Below are 16522 nucleotides of genomic sequence, written 5' to 3' on the forward strand. Positions count from 1 at the left end.
GAGCCAGATATTGAGGTAAATGCTGAAAGATCAGAGAGACAAAGGAACAAGCCACAGCTACCTCTCACCTCTGACTGAAAGCCTCTGAGTCCTCCACTGAAAGGAGTCCAGCTGAAAAGGGCTTCTATTTCCTGTCTGTTCATGCATTACATGCCTTTCTCTGCCCAGCCATATCACTTCCTTCCTAGTGCTGGGATTAAAGGCGTATGTGCTTCCCAAATACTGGTAGCAGAGGCAAGAGATCTCAAGTGCTGGGATTAAAGGCGTGTGCCTCTACTGCGTGGCTCTGTTTCTCTCCTAGATTGAGTCAATCTCATATAGTCTAGGGTGGCTTTGAACTCACAGAGATCCAGACAGATCTCTGTCTCCCAAGTGCTAGGATTAGAAGTGTGTTTCACCACTGCTTAGCTTGTATGTTTAATCTAGTGGCTTGTTCTATTCTCTGGTCTTCAGGCAAGTTTTATTAAGGTAAATAATATATTACCACACCATGTAGTCTCTCTGAGCTCAGACCTATCTGGGTCTGCTTTGTGTGGGCAGACCAGACTACCTGATATATCATCTTCCCTAACCAGCCCAAGGAGCTGCTTGGAATCCACAGGCTGACAGACAGAGCAGGTGTGGCCAGTGGCTTCTGGAGTATTCTCTCTAAGTCCTGTCCCAGAACATTGAGTTTCATGAGGCCATGATTAAATTAGTCCAATAACTATATCTCCTGGTTTTTAGACCCTAGTCTCTTTTTGGTTGACTTGATTTAATTGACACCAATGCTCCAAATATAAATTAGTAAACTTTGTATGTGTTGGGGGTGGGAGGAAGAACAGGTGCCTGTGCAGACCAGAAGAGGGCTCTGAATCCCTGGAGCTGGAGTTACAGGTGGTTGTGGACTGCCTGATATGGGTGCTGGGAATTGAACTTGGTTCCTACAAGAGCAGTATGTGCTCTTAGCCACTGAGGCATCTCTCCAGCCCATAAACTTTATTTTTTAAAGCAAGTTTATATTCACAGCAAAATTAAACAGAAAGTACAGAATTTCTATATAACTCCATCTCCATATAAAACCACCCTCATAATCATTTTTGTGATACTGGGAATGAAATCCAGGGCCTTGCTCAGCACTAGCCTTCCCCACCATGGACACTCCATGTCCCAGTATCTTATTATAGGCTCTTTAAAAATCACGGAATCCTAAGTAGTTTGTTGTCTTGAGGTGGAAGGAAAACATACACTGTCAGAAAAGCTGAAGGGGGTTGTCTGTGGATCACAAAGCATGCTGAAGTTTCATATTGGTCCCTCCTGTCCTGACATTGCGTCTGTCTGTCCCAGGGCAGGTGATCCAGGGCTATACACAGCATCAAAGCTCACAAACAGGATTAGCCCCACCTTGCCCCTCTCTTTGAGTATCAAAAACAACTTCAAGTTCCTGGGGCTGAGATTCTTCTGGGCTGTTTCTGGGTGGGATGCCTTCCCTGGTGTGACATACTGTGATTTGGAGCATAGTGTTACATATGGTTACATATGGCCATGGTTGCTCCAGATCCAGCCCTGTGAACTGAGGAGAGAGGAAGAGAGAAAAGATTGGATTAAAGGGTCATTGTAAGCAGAACAGAGGTGTTGCCTGGTTTCTGATACTGTAACAATTCCTGAAAATATCAGTTTATACAGGAAATGTTTGCACAGTTTGGGAGGTTGTAGTTGTGGTCTCTTGGCCCATTGGTTTTGGACCTGTGCAGCAGCAGCATGGTGGGAGCATTTGGAGGATGCTACTCACCTCCTGGTGGCCAGGAAGCAAAGAGAGGAGGAGGGAGGGCCAGGTTCCCAATAAGACTTAACTTCCCTCCACTGATCCTTACCTTCAAAAGGTTTTGCCACCTTCCAATAACCCCACAAGCTGAGACCAAGATATGTGGCATCTTGGTCACTTCTTGGTGCTGGGACAGAATATCTGAAAACAACAACTTAAGGAAGGCAGGGTTTAATTTTGGCTCATGGTTCTGTGGTTCAGTGTGTCAGGAGAGACATGGAAACAGTGGTGGTTTTGTCTAGCAGCATTCTCCTACAAGGCCTTGGCTGTACCAGGAAACAGAGAACACGGGAGGATCCAGGGGTGGCTATAACTTTCAAAGGCCAACCCCCTGCTTCTTCCAGCCAAGTCCTACAGCCTAAAAACTCAAAGCATGACATATAGACATTCAAGACTCAACTTTAGCAGCGGGTAACATGAAAACTATCGAAAACCAACACCTTTTGTCTGAGACTTGGCCCCGTCTCCTCTTTCTTACTCCACTGTCACTGAGCCTATTGCCTCTGCCTTCTGAGAGCTCTTACCTAATAGGACATGTGGTTGTGGCAGTCACAAATAGCCACCTGGGAGTCAAGTAGGGCAGTTTAGTAGACACACTGACAAGAAATGATGACTTCTGTTTTAGATTTCAATACCAAGGCAGTCTGTTAGGAGCTTGTCTAGTGGACACTCCCATCACAGGTGTGAAAACATGCCCTTGGAAGAGTGCCTTTGCAGGAGATGATGCCTCCTGATGTTACACATACCTTCAAACACCCGTCTAAGGCGTTCAGAGAAGAGCAACGGTTCTCTCTGAAATTGCCCATTATGTGAAGCGCATGTGATTACTGCTAATTCACTCTGCATGTCACCTGAGCTGGGAGTCTAGGGTTTGGTGCAGCGCCTGGGAATGCACCCACCTAAGTTTATGGCTATGCAGACAGCAGAAGGCATTTTTATGGAAGACGTTTTATGTAATTCCAAACAATTTAATAGAAATGTAATTCGACAGGGAAAACTACAGTCCCTTGGCCCTTTCAGAGTGCAGATAATGGCCCAGATTAAAGGGCTGGAGGTTTGTTCATTATAGTCAAATACCGTGAGTGTGTGAATTACCATTTTCCTTGCCGTTGGTCCATTTCAAAAGTGTGCCATTTTCCCATTATAATAACAGGCTACATTTTCTTATAATCATCTCATTATGATTGGTCCTGTCTTTCTAGTTTGCAAATAAAAAGCTTTTGTGTTGATAAGCTGGTTGTTCCCAAGCAGCCTTAATCTCTGCTTCTGCTTTTGAACTGCTACAGGTCAGGCCCTGCGGAAGGTGGAGAGAAGCCGGTCCTGCTCTCGAGAGAGAAAGGAGGTAACTGTCCCCACTGCTGTTTGCAAGAGCCTGGAGATGGGAGGGTGTGAACAGGCACTCTGTGACCTCCTTTTCCTTTCTCTTGAAGAAGAAGATTTCCAGCCCAAATCCTAGGCCAAGTGAGCGCTGGCAGCTAGACACATCGACCCATTGTCATTTGTAATAATGATCTTTCACTGAGCACATGCACCAGTGTGGCATAATGTTCACTCCGGATTTCAGCGGCTTGGAACAAGAGCCATGCATTTAGTCCCTGAGTCTGTGAGTTGGCAGTTTGGCCTTCCTGGAGAATCTTGCTGACAGACCAGGCTCCCCTTCTCTCAGCTAGGGCTCGCTTGTGTCTGCAGGGCTTGCTGGGTGCTAGTCAAGGTGCCTTGTTTTCTACATGCTGTCTCCATCTCCAGGCATGAAGTTCCCAGGGTCTAAGAGGAGGGGTATCAGCTGCAAGACCTCCTGAGTCTTGGGTTCCAAGAGTGCAGCATCACTTTCAGCTTTTCTAAGAATTTAAAAGGTTGTTTTCAACCTCATCTGGGTCTAGGAGCTTCAAAACAAGCCATAAGGCAGAATAGGTTAAAGGGTAGGGAAAATAAACAGAAAGAAAGGCGGGGAGAGGTGGGGAAATTGGCTTTTTCTTTTTCCCCCCTAAAACATGAAGTCTAAGCCCAGATTGTCAAATAGTCTAGAACTTGCAATAGAGCCCAGGCTGGCTTTGTTCTAGAGACCCTCCTACTCCTCTCTTTTTAAAATTTATGTATTTATTATGTATACAATGTCTGTCTGCATGTATGCCTGCAGGCCAGAAGAGGGTGACAGATCTCATTACGGATGGTTGTGAGCCACCATGTTGTTGTTGCTGGGAATTGAACTCAGGACCTCTGTCTGGGAGAGCAGCCAGTGCTCTTAACCTCTGAGCCTTCTCTCCAGCCCTTTCCTACTTCTCTTAAGATCTGGATTTGTAGGTGTGTGCCACAACACCCAGGACCAGGCCTCACTTTTGTCTTTTTGGTTGTGAACCTAGCTTTTAATGGCTGAGCCATTTCTCCAGCCAAGTTGGCCATTCTTAAAAGCTGCCGCACTGAGCCTGTTTGCTCAGGACCTTGGCACTGGGACTGGGGATGGTGTGACAACAGTTGCTATGTGTGCTGTATACTTAGAAGAGAAGTGCCCCAGAACCTTTGCTCTAGAGAAAGTGGATGGAAGGGCAGAAACCAAGTCTCCTAACCTGTTTGCAGTATCAAGAAAGGCTCTGCTGGGCTTGAGAGATCAGTCAGCAGGTAAGCATATGCCCTGATCATCCAGAGAACCAGAGTTGGGTTCCCAGCATCCACATAGGCTGGCTCACAACACCTGTAACTCCAGTTCCAGATCTGACACTCTCTCCTGGCCTCCACAGATACCTGCACTCACATGTGCATACCCACACAGGCACACACATACACATAGTTAGAAATAAAATTAATCTTAAGAAAAAAAGAGGGGCTGGAGAGATGGCTCAGAGGTTAAGAGCACCGACTGCTCTTCCAGAGGTCCTGAGTTCAATACCCAGCAACCACATGGTGGCTCACAACCATCTGTAATGAGATCTGGTGCCCTCTTCTGGCCTGCAGGCAGAACACTGTTTACATAATAAATAAATAAATCTTTAAAAGAAAGAAAAGAAAAGAAAAAGAAAAAAAAAAGGCTTATAATTTCCCCTCATTGAAGATCAAGGAAGGATGATTTGAAGTTCAAGGTCAGTCTAGCATGTATAGTGGCACACACCTTTAATCCCAGCACTCAGGAGGCAGAGCCAAGGGAATCTCTGTGAGTTCGAGGCCAGCCTGGTCTACAAAGTGAGTTCCAGGAAAGGCGCAAAGCTACACAGAGAAACTCTGTCTCTAAGAACAAAACAAAACAAAACAAAGCAAGACCTTGTCTAAGGAAACATGAAAGGAAAGAAGTCTTTGTGGAAAAGATAATAGATGGGCTCCTCTTAAAGAATAAGCAGGAGTTTTTTAGTCCAAGGAAACAACATGGTCAAAGTCAGAGAGACATGCATAAAGAAAACACAAGACCTTTAAAGCTCAGGTAGGCAGGAAGTGGCGTAAGGACCATATGTTACCATAGGGCTCTTTGATCAAGTCCTATGTTCCTGGGGGGCGGGGTGATGGAGTAAATCAAACTTCCTCTTCTTTCTCCCTCTGCCCTCTCTTAGCAACAGAACCTCTTAATTGCTACTTTCCCAGCATCTCCATTGTGCCAATTGCCTGAGAGCATTTCAGATCATTTCTCTTCTGAAAAGTGCTTGAAGTGAAAAACAAAACACAAGGCTGTTTATCTCAACGCCCAGGTTGAATTCTGAAAGATGTTTAAGATGGCTTCAGGCCCTCTAAAAGAGAGGGTGCTGGCTGACTGTCTCAACAGGCTTCCAGTTTGGTTTGAAAAACAAAGAACAAAGCTACTAGCACATTGCTGGACTTTTCCCTGGTCCCCGGAACTTGGCCTTCCTAACTCTGCCTCTCTGTACCCCCCGCCACAAGTCGGTGGCACTGTGTGCATTATGCAGACTGCCATCCATAGATCAATCCGTGTCACCATGAAAGGTGAGGCAAAGATAAGCTGTCTCTTTGTCAGAGCTGCTTGGAACAAGCAGCTGGGGACGACTGTCATGTTCTTTCTCCAGTGAAGTTCTGTGGGCCACTCCCTCCCCAGAGGGTGCAAATGCAGTTTCCACCTGGGTCAGATGAGGACTGTGCCTTGTGTGGGGTCATGGGCTGACACAGTGAGGGTGGGTCCCAGTGAGCTTGCCAGGTCACAGTCAACCTAAAGTAGTGTGTGTTTGGCTCATGCCCTATTGAAGTCCTCTCTCTCTCCCACCTCTCTCTTTTCCCTTTTCTTCTTCCCCCTATGTATGTGTGTGGTATGCATGTGTTTGAATCTATGCAGGTGCATGTGTGTGGAGGCCCGAAGTTGAAGTTGAGTGTATTACTCAATTACTATTGTCCTTCACTTTATATAAAGACAGGCTCTCTCCCTGAACTCTGGTTTTGCCTATTTCATCTAGTCTAGCTAGCCAACTTGCCATAGGGATCCTCTGTCTCTGCCTCACAGGTATTGGTATTATATAGGTGGTTGCCACCCCTGTCGGGTTTTGTTGTTGTTTTGTTTTTTCCGAGGCAGGGTTACTCTGTGTTGCTTTGGAGCCTGTCCTGGAACTCAGTCTGTAGACCAGGTTGGCCTTGAACTCACAGAGATCCACCTGCCTCTGCCTCCAGAGTGCTGGGATTAAAGGCATGAGCTACTACCACCCAGCTCCCTGTCAGGTTTTTGTGTTGGCTCTGGGGAATCTGAATTCTTGTCCTTGCACCTGTGAGGCAAATGCTTTATTCACTCCCTGAGCCATCTCTCCAGCTCTTGAACCTGTGATTGTCCCACCTGTGCCTCCAGAGTGCTGGGTTTACAAGGTTACAGCATCACACCTGGCCTATCTGGGAGTTTTGAGCTCTTCTGCTAGGTCTCTTCAGACTAGTTAGTCAAGCTCTAGCTGTAGATCCAGACATCCGAATTTGTTAACTGAATAGCAGTGCCCACGTGCAGCTGAGGATGAGAATGGGTTTCTAGAGCACGAGGCAATCCTGCCTGCTAGTCCCCCATGTACTGTGCACAGCCTGCCTGGTACCAGCCCCTCAGCCACCACTGACTCCAGATACCACAGACAGAGATCAAGAGGGAGAATCATGAACAGCACAAAATACCCACATAAGGCCTCTAGGCCCCAGAGGAAGGACAGGCTTCCTGGAAGAGGCAGACTGAGCTGAGGTGCTGGAAAGGCCACATTTGGTTCTGAAATGTCCCTTGATGGCTGCTTTGCAGCAGCAAATACTTTCAGTTTAGTTGGTAAAAATATTCTTGGCCTCACCTCTAACGAGTATTCATGATTTCTGCCTGTAGAGATTATGTAGTGTTTATGGCCTCTGGTCATGAATTATTAATGATTTTGAAATTGTGGTCATTGTAGTTTACTCAAAAATCATTAGGAAGCACATTTGTCATTCAGTGCTTTTTTTAAAAGCTAGAGGAAAATCCCAGGGGAAAGACGTTTTTATTCACCATCTAACCTAACCCTCCCATCCCACAGTGTGCACACTGCTGCCTAGGGCACATGGTGATGGGGACATGTCCTCCTGCTGCACAGGAACCCCTGCAGCTCTAAGAATTAGGGCCTCAGTGTGCACTGAGGGCCGTAGTGTAGGTTCCAGAGTCACATAGATGTCACAGCTGAGCAGGTGGCCTCTAGTTCCTTGAGCCCTCTCACTTTATTTGGCAATGGCCTCCAGGAAGAGCTAGAAATGGCTCAATTCCAGCAACATTTGCTCCATAGTGTCCCATGGATGTTTGGCTGTCTCTTATGTTTATGTCAACAGGGAGAAAGCCTGCAGTTACACCTCCTCTAGGGGCCTCCCTGGCACAGGCTGGGCTTTGGGTAGACTCTAGCCTCCCTACTTCCTGGATGGGTATCCCCAGGTAAGTGAGCTCTGTTTAGGTTACCTCCTGAGCCTCCATTCTTAACCACTCCATGAGCCTCTTGTGATAATGGACTGCCATCTTTTGCAGTTGATTGGAGATTCTAAAAACCACTCATCTGTAAGCTCACTTTGTAAAGGACTGTAAAAGCCATTTAACTCTCCCATTTAGAAACCTTAAGCTTGCCTGCTTGTACATGCGTGCACACTCTCACATACCCTTCCTCTAGGTGCAAGATTAAAGGGGCCTCTCTCATTTCCCAGGCTGAGTTGGAGAGAACTGGATCTCAGGAACTAGCCCCATCTGTCAAATTCAGTGTGTCACCAAGAGCAAGTTCACACTCGCTCTCCTTGCTCTCTTGATGCTTTTGGAATCACTGTTCCCTGTCTGGGAGCCCCATTCAGAGGGCAGGGCAGGAGGTGGGAGGGATAAAATCAGCTGTCCAATCAATGCTCGAGATATTTGGGAGAAAGAGCTGGGGATGTGGCTCCATGACAAAGCACTTACCGAGTATGTCTGAGGCCTCAAGTTCAGTCCTTAGCACAGCAATAACAAAAGGAATAGTTGAAGGTTTACTATGCTCCTGATAGTGGTCCTCAGTTCCTTTTTCAAGAGACAACCACTAATGCGTTCTTCCAACTTAGTAGTCATAGGTGCCCTGTTCCCATCCACCTACTTTCCGCTTGGTGGTTTTGTGTACAGATGGGGCTACGTGTGCATTTGTGTGCGTGTGCTTACATGTCAGACGATATCATGAGTGACACTCTTCAGGTGCTATGCTGTTCATCTTTTTTGTCTGCTTGTTTGTTTGTTTGTTTGTTTTGAGACAGTCTCTCATGGTCCTGGAATCCACCAAGTAGGCCAGAGAGCACCAAAGATCTACCTGTCACCTGCCTGGCATTGAGACTACAAATCTGTGCTACCACAGCTGATTTTCTAATTAAAAAATAAAAAAATCAGGTTTAGGGATTGAACTCAGGTCCCTGGGCTTGCAAGGTAAGCTCTATACTAATTGTCTATCTCCCCAGTGAAAATGGACGCATAAAGAAACCAGAATAGCCTTTCCATGGGTGAAAGGGGAAAACGTTTATTTCAAACTGCCAAGGCTATCTTCCAGGAAAGTGAAGTGAAGCAACAAGAGAAACATTTCCTGGTTAAATGGGAAGAGGAGCAAGGGAGCCTGTGAGCTGGGTGGAGCTTGTGTGCAGGACTGGGGGAGCCTGGAGACTAGGATTGACCTTGACAAGTTAATAGACACAGTTAGAAGTTAATGGAAGAGCCACATGTTCCTCTTGCCAGAGAAAAGGAGAATGATTCCCTTTTTAGCAAGCAGGAACTTTTTTCAGGTCCCTGAGGGAATAGGGGCCTTTGTCTAAATTTTGGCTTTTCTCGGGGGGGGGTGGGGTGGGGGGGTGGGTGGGTGGGGCAGCTTAGATACCCAGCATTATTTAACACAATAGTGTGTGATTTAGTCTGGCTTCTCCTGTTATGTTTTTGTTTGCTTGTTTGTTCATTCTTAGGGGAGGAAAGGGTTTATCTCAGGTTACACTTCCAGGTGGCAGTCCATCAATGAGAATTGGCTTTCTTCTTTTAAACTGTGGTGCTGTGGATCACTCCCAAGGCATCCAGCATCTGACTAGGTCCCAACCCCAACAGGTCTCTCCTTACCTCCCTCTCTTCCATATCCCTTCTCTCTCCCTCCTCCCTCCTTCCTCCTCACACCTAACCTGTCTTGGAAGACATCCTGTAGCAACATATGTAGACTGCCTTTGTTCTTTTTATGATGTCCTTCTCTTTCACCATGGATATACTAGAACATGATCCTTTATTTGGAAACTTTGAGATAAATGTGTTTCATTTTCTTATGTCTGGAAAGTAATACCATGCCAGTAGATCCTGCAGAAATACCCGTGATGCAGCACATTCACCTATGCACAGCAAATCATGAATAGCATACCAAGTGGGGTAAATATAGTCTGCAATTGCATGTCTGCTCAGATTGAATTTGGGTGCTAATTCATAACGTGAGTGTGCTACTAATTCCTGTTAATGACTGCCTAGGCTATTAATGGTCTCTTACTACAATAAAAGTATTTTAAGGGATAATCTAGAGCAGGGACTTAATACACATGTGCAAAAGCAGCCAAAGGTGAACTCCTTAGACTAGAACAATTGTATCAAAGGGTATGTGCTTTATTAAAAACGTTTCCAGTCCATCTGCTAATAGTGCATGAAAAGGGCAGCGTTCTTTTTTTTTCTTTTTATTAAGAGATTTTCTATTTGTTTTACATATCAACCACAGATTCCCCTGTCCTCCCTCCTCCTACCCCCCAGCCTTCCCTCCCAATCCATCCCCCATTCCCACTTCCTCCAAGGCAAGGTCTCCCCTGGGGAGTCAGCAGAGCCTGGTACATTCAGTTGAGGCAGGTCCAAGCCCCTCCTCCCTGCACCAAGGCTCAGCAAAGTGTCTCAGCATAGGCTCCAGGCTCCAAAAACCTGGCTCATGAAACTAAGGACAGGTCCCAGTCTCACTGCCTGGGGCCCCCCTAAACAGTTCAAACTAAACAGAGGGCCTAGTCCAGTTCCATGGTGGTTCCTCAGCTATTGGTTCACAGTTCATGTGTTTCCACTAGTTTGGCTAGTTGTCTCTGTACTTTTTCCAATCATGGTCTTGATAAGGGCAGCGTTCTTGATTGCTGACCAGAATCAAGTGTTTGGCAGCAGTGCCTCATCGAGCCCTTTATGGGCTACCCCAAGCTTCCCCAGGCTACTTGTCTCCCTCCTTGTGGATGGCAGCAGGGCAGTTTGCTTGAGAAGGACTTGCAGGTGTGTCTAGAAGCTTACTTTTGGGAGCCATCTCTTAGCCCTTAGCTCAGTGAGAGTAGCAAGTCTTCTTGTAGGGTCCCAGTGCCACCAACTATCCAGCAACACACACCTCCTTCCTTCCCTGACTTAATTCTTAGCATCCTTGCAACTTGGTCTTCTGGGTGACTACGAGCTGTCTGTCCTCTCTTGTCTTTGGAGGTCGGGGGAGTGTTTATACTAGGGTTGAGGCCCAGGGGTAGAGGGCTTGCCTTGCATGTGCAAGATTCCAGGTTTGATCAGTAGCACAGGAGGAGGAGGAGGAGGAGGAGGAGGAGGAGGAGGAGGAGGAGGAGGAGGGGGCAGAGGGGGAAGGGGAGGGGGAGGAGGAGGGGAGAAGAGGGAGGAGGAGGAGGAGGAGGAGGAGGAGGAGGAGGAGGAGGAGGAAAGCACTTAAGAGGAAAAAGGAGTGAGCAAGGAGAGTGCCTGCTGTGTCGCTAGAGCCTGCTGTGGCAGTGGACTCTCCAATGCGCACTTTGACGGGAAGGAAACCTTTTAGTTCTGATTTCTGGGCAGAGAAGAATGAAATCAACTGCCAAATGCATTCCCACTGTGAAACTAGCATTGTCCTTCCTGCTGCACTGTGATCCTGGTCGCTGTAGAGTTTGAGAAATTGGCCAGCAGTAGTGTTGGGACTTTAAACAGGGCAAGCAAGGTAGGAAGCTTGTGACCACTGCAGGAGGGGCTCAGGTTTCTAGGTTCACTCTTGTCACTCAAGTGACTCAGCCTCTGTGACTCCACAGCTCCCTCTCTAGGGTAGGGATGACACAGAATTGATACCATAGGGTTGATATGTATGATCTGTAGCGTCCAGTGGATGAAGTGATTTAAGCCATGTCTGTACATCCCCAGAGCTCCATAGATGTTGAAGGTTATAGTTTAGGGCTTGCAGGGGAAAGGAGCATGTTTGGAAGGCAAATGCCCTCAAAGCCAAGATGCAGGCTGGCCTGATGGATAAAGGCACTTATTGCTAATCATGATGACCTGAGTTCAGTCTCTGAGACCCATAGGGTAGAAAGAGAGGATGGACTACCACAATTTGTCCCGTGACCTGTACACACTCCTACCCTCCCCCCCCCGCACACAAATAATTGTGAGAAATTGTTTCAAAGCCAAAAGATAGAAGTAGAAGTCTTTCTGGGAGAGAGACGAGTCCAGTGTTTGTTACCATGTAGTATCATCAGAGAGCAGCCACAATCCGTCCTGTAGGACTTGCCTTACCTCTGAACCCCCAGATGCCCTGAGACCCCTGGGAGCTGCAGAGATATATCTATAAACCCAGCCCCCCAACCCTAGTTTAACAAGGGCAAGGCCAAGACTCACGTGCCAAACAGCAAAGAGAATCAATTTCTGATAAAATGCCAGGAAGGAGATTGACATGTCTAAAACCTTTCTGGTATCAGCTAAGCTCCTAGAAGAAGATTAAACTCTAGGAAAAAACCCCTCAGAGAGCTGCAATTTTTGAGCAGAAAGAGTCTGTTTTGGATAAGCAATGTGCCCTTGTACAGAGCATCATCAAAGTCTCCTCTATCCTCAGATCTGAGGCATGAAATTGCCTGTAACGCTTGCCTCCTCCCTCCCCTTGGAAAAAGCAGTGTGTGGAATAGAAATGTTATTAGAAATGAGAATGGTACCATCTTAGGAAAGGTGGCACCTGCAAGTGTCTCAGGAAAGATGTCTCCAGGGTGGAAGCAACCTTTGCCCATGAGTGGGCAACAGCCGCATGGCCCTGGTCCTGCTGCCACCCCTGACATGAGGACACTTGCTTCCTCTGTCTGTGCTGTTAGCGCTCTGTTCATCTAGGTCTAGCAAAAGCCAGTGACTTCATCTTTTCTAGGATCCACAGTCTGTGGACCCTGGGCCCTGCATGAGTGATAGAAGTCCTTACACTAGCTTCATTGAAAAAGGGGAAGTTGTAGCCTCACACTGCTGAGAACTTCAGAAGTAAGCAACATCAGTGTCTGGGTTAGGGTTTCTGTTGCTGTGATGATACATCATTACAAAAAGCAACTTGGAGTGGAAAGGGTTTATTTCTCTTACTCTTCCACATCACAGTTCATCATTGAAGGCAGTCAGGGCAGGAACTCAAGTGGGGCAGGATCCTCAGCTCAAAAAAACAAAAAAACAAAAAAACAAAACAAACAAACAAACAAAAAAACAACAAAAAACAAAGAAAAGGATAACTTCCCAAAGAAAATCAGTTTAGTACCACAGAAGACCAGAAAAAATATACTGGACAGGGAAAAGCCATCAAGCACATGGCCACTTTGCGGCAGGAGTAATAGAGCTGACAGACACCAAGTGCCAGTCTCCACTCACTGTACTCAGCAGTGTTGTCCTGCTCTTCCATGTGAGAAGTCAGGTAGCCTAGCAGGTGTAGAGCCAAGCCAGTGTGCTACATTGTGCTGCCTGAGAAAGAGGTGCCAGCAGGAGGCCTTTTAGGGCACATTCTTAGCATCCATCTCTGTATGTAGAATGATGCCCAGCAGGCCTTCTTCTCCTAGTGATGCACAGGAGGTGGGAGAAACACCAGGCCCAGCCCAACTTTGGCCACAAGCTGGCTCTCTTCCATGCCACCTTTTCTCCTTTCCCTCAACCTTATTGTAGGCTCATAGCTACAATAAGGACCCTGGCCTGGATCCATTGTCTGGACAGGTCATAGGGCAGAGGTGGCAATGGCCAGATGTCATAAGACTCAGATGTTTTTAACCTCATATCTCCCCCAACTAAAAAAGTGGTTAACTGCAGTGGGATCTGATCAGAGGCCATAAAAGTGATTGTATATCTCCCTATCACACAGTCTCTACAGAAGTTGCTTCCAGGCACCCCATGGATATGAGAAAGCACAGGCTGTGTTTGGCATTTGTGTGCAACCTACACAATGTAGACTTACATTATCTCTAGATGGCTTACAATCTTCAGTGCTGTGTGAATGTTCTCGAAGTAACTGTCATGCTGTATTACGGGACTAGTCTCAGGCTGCAGTCATCTGGGAGGAGGAAGCTATGGTTGATACTCTCTATAAACAGTCAACATTTGTACTCTGGACAGCCTTTGCCATTCTCCTGAGCCTGACCCGAGGAAGACCTTGCCATTTTCATGGGTCTGAGGTATTGGGGTCTTTGAGATGGGCATGTTCATATCAACAGTACACATCCAGTCAGGACTTCATCTGCTTCCCCCAATAGAGAAATCTAACACTTCTAAGACAGCATCCTCAGGCCACTCATGTCTGACTGATGGAAAGAGTTGGCATGGCAGAGCAATCCAGATCAGGGTCTGGATCACACGGCCAAGGTTTGCATCCGGTCATACCACTCAATAACTATGCAGTCTCTGGATGTTTATAGCCTCTCTGTGCCTCAGTTTCTTTCTCTGCAGAATGGAGGTGCCAACTGCCTCCTTGTGGAGTTGTAGAGATAATCGAGGGGATAAGATATGTAGAGTTCTCAGGACAGAATCTGCAGACTCTGTGTTTTCAGTTTCTTTCTTCTGACCTCACCCTCACAGGGCCCCGTCTATTCCATGTCTATTGACTGGCATCAGTGGAGTTGGAGCAGAAGTGGGCTCACACTGAGGACACCTGTAGAAGCCTGTATCACCTACATACACTTTTAGTCTTTTTCTAAGATTCTTTTGTTTGTTTGTTTGGTTTTGGTTTTTTAGTTTTTCAAGACAGGGTTTCTCTGTGTAGCTCTGGTTGTCCTGGAACTAGCTTTATAGACCAGGCTTGCCTTGAACTCAAAGAGATCCTGTCTCTGCCTCCTGAGTGCTGAGATTAAAGGCGTGTGCCACTATTGCTGGCTCAAGATTCTTAAACTAATGAATGCTGATTGTAGAGAAACTAGAACATATATAAAACTATAAAAATTACTCTATTTTACTACCTAATCAATTTTGTTTTAAAATATGTTTAATTATATTCATCTATTTGTATGTCTTTTCCTGCATGTTCATGCCATGGGGCACATGTGGAGGTCTGAGGACACCATGCAGGAGGTGGTTTTCTCCATCTACCATATGTGAGTCCAGTAGATCCAAACCTAGTTCCTTAAGCTTGGTAGTAAGCATCTTTGTCCACCGAGCCATCTTGTCAGCCTCAATCTTACTTGTTTTTGTATTTTCTTCAAGCATTTTCCCTACAAAATTACAAATACTTAAGAACTTTTTGGACCATCTCATCATCTATTTAGAGATAGTTGGAAAATGTCTACGTTCCATTATGCACCCTAATTAAATTTCTTTTTATATTTCATGTTGTTATGTACATGAGTGTTTGTACACCAGGTGTATCCCTGGTACCCACAGAGGACAGAAAAGGGCATCCAATCCCCTGAAACTGGAGTTATAGATGGTTGTGAGCTGCCATGTGGGTGCTGGGAATTGAACCCAGGTCTTCTGCACAAGCAGCAAGTTCTCTGAACTGCTGAGCCATCTCTCTACCTCCAGCCTTAAGCGTTTTACTGATTGAAGTGTAATTTATGTATAATGAAACAGACATGCCTTCTATGAACTTTTGTGTAAATGCACCCATGTTCCCGCTATCTACATCAAAATAGGGAACACATCTAGTGCCCAGAAGACTTCCTCATGAACCTTTTCAGCTAACATTTCTCCAAAATAACCATGACCTGGACAGTTTTGCCTGTTAGAACATCATATAATACAAATCACAGTGTATGTAATTTTTATGTCTGGTTTTTCTTTTAAATGTATCTATAAAGTGCATCTCTCTCTCTCTCTGTCTGTCTGTCTGTCTGTCTGTCTGTCTCTCTGTGTGTCTCTGTGTGTGTATGTGTATTTTATGTACTAGAAGTTCATTCTTTTCCATTGTGAAGTAGACCTTCAGTTTTTCTTAGAAAATTTAAGTTGCAAAATAATTAGAATAGGATGTCATTTCTAGAAATGTGTCCTTTGTATATTACATAAATATACCTCATGGTGCTGAGGAGGTGTCGCAGAGGTAAGAGTGCTTACTGTACAAGTATGAGGACTTGAGTTTGAGCCCCAACACCATGTGAAATGTTCACATATGCTCATAACCTAAGCATTGTGGGGAGAGATAAGCAGATCCGGAGGACTGTTTGGACATCTAGCCTTGCTGAAATGTTGACTTGAGGTTCAGTGAGAGACTTTCCCTGAAGGGAAAGCGGTTTAAGACACCAGGCATCCCCTGCACCCCCGCCATGTGCATATTCTCCTTATCACATCCGGGTTACCCCTCATCTCATTCTCTTTCTAACTGTTAGCAGTTTGATCAGCCAGATTTTTCCTCTTTCTTTCTTTCTTCCTTTCTTTCTTTCTTTTTTTTTTTTTTTTGAGATAGAATTTCACTCTATAATTCAAGATAACCTTGAACTCACTATGTGCCCCAAACCTACTTCAGCCTTCAAAGTGCTGGGTTGTACATTTATACCAACACACCTGGCTCAGATGTTCATCTTTCTAGAACTTTGTTTGTTTAAGCATTTCTTTATTTTTCAGTCAAAAGTGCATTTGGTTGCAAATAACAGAAAATCCAATTAAGAATGCCCTAAACCAGGCATTACCAACCTTAGTTTTTTTTTAAAGGGCCAGAAAATAAACATTTCAGTGTTTATGTGCATATATAGTCTGTATTACTCTTTTTTTTCTTTTGGACAGGGTTTCTCTGTGTAGCCCTGGCTGTCCTGGAGCTCACTATGTAGACCAGACTGGTCTCAAACTCACAGAGATCTGCCTGCCTCTGCCTCCCAAGTGCTACAATTAAAGGCATGTGCCACCACACCCCTCAGTTACTCAGTTCTGTCACTAAATACAAAGCAGCCTTAATGAGTGTGACTATGTTCCAATACATAAAAATATGTGGCTGGCCTGTTTTAATCTGATTGATATTTGCAGGTCCTTAGCCTAAATAATAGGATTCGCTTGGCTTTTGTGGTAAAACTGCCAATAGCCGATTGAGAAAAACTTAATTTTCACTTCTAACAAGAAACTATAAAAGGTCATCTCATTCAAACCTCTCCAAGAGC

General features: G+C 45.6%; 1 protein-coding gene across 6 annotated transcripts in view; it reads left to right on the forward strand.

Annotated features, from left to right (window-relative positions):
- LOC118589073 (katanin interacting protein) overlaps positions 1 to 16522 on the forward strand; it is a 175413-nt gene that overhangs the window by 20670 nt on the left and 138221 nt on the right. For 4 of the 6 annotated variants that reach the window (XM_036195961.1, XM_036195968.1, XM_036195993.1 and 1 more), the window contains exon 2: positions 3091 to 3146. The exons of 1 other annotated variant lie outside the window; for it this stretch is intronic. In XM_036195961.1, coding sequence (XP_036051854.1) covers positions 3091 to 3146 — 56 coding nt within the window. Of the gene's footprint in view, positions 1 to 3090; positions 3147 to 7628; positions 7650 to 16522 lie in introns of those variants that run through there. One more of the 6 variants, XM_036195985.1, reaches the window with a different exon arrangement.

This window comes from Onychomys torridus, chromosome 1 (genome assembly GCF_903995425.1).
Source record: "Onychomys torridus chromosome 1, mOncTor1.1, whole genome shotgun sequence".
In the NCBI taxonomy this organism is placed as follows: Eukaryota; Metazoa; Chordata; class Mammalia; order Rodentia; family Cricetidae; genus Onychomys; species Onychomys torridus.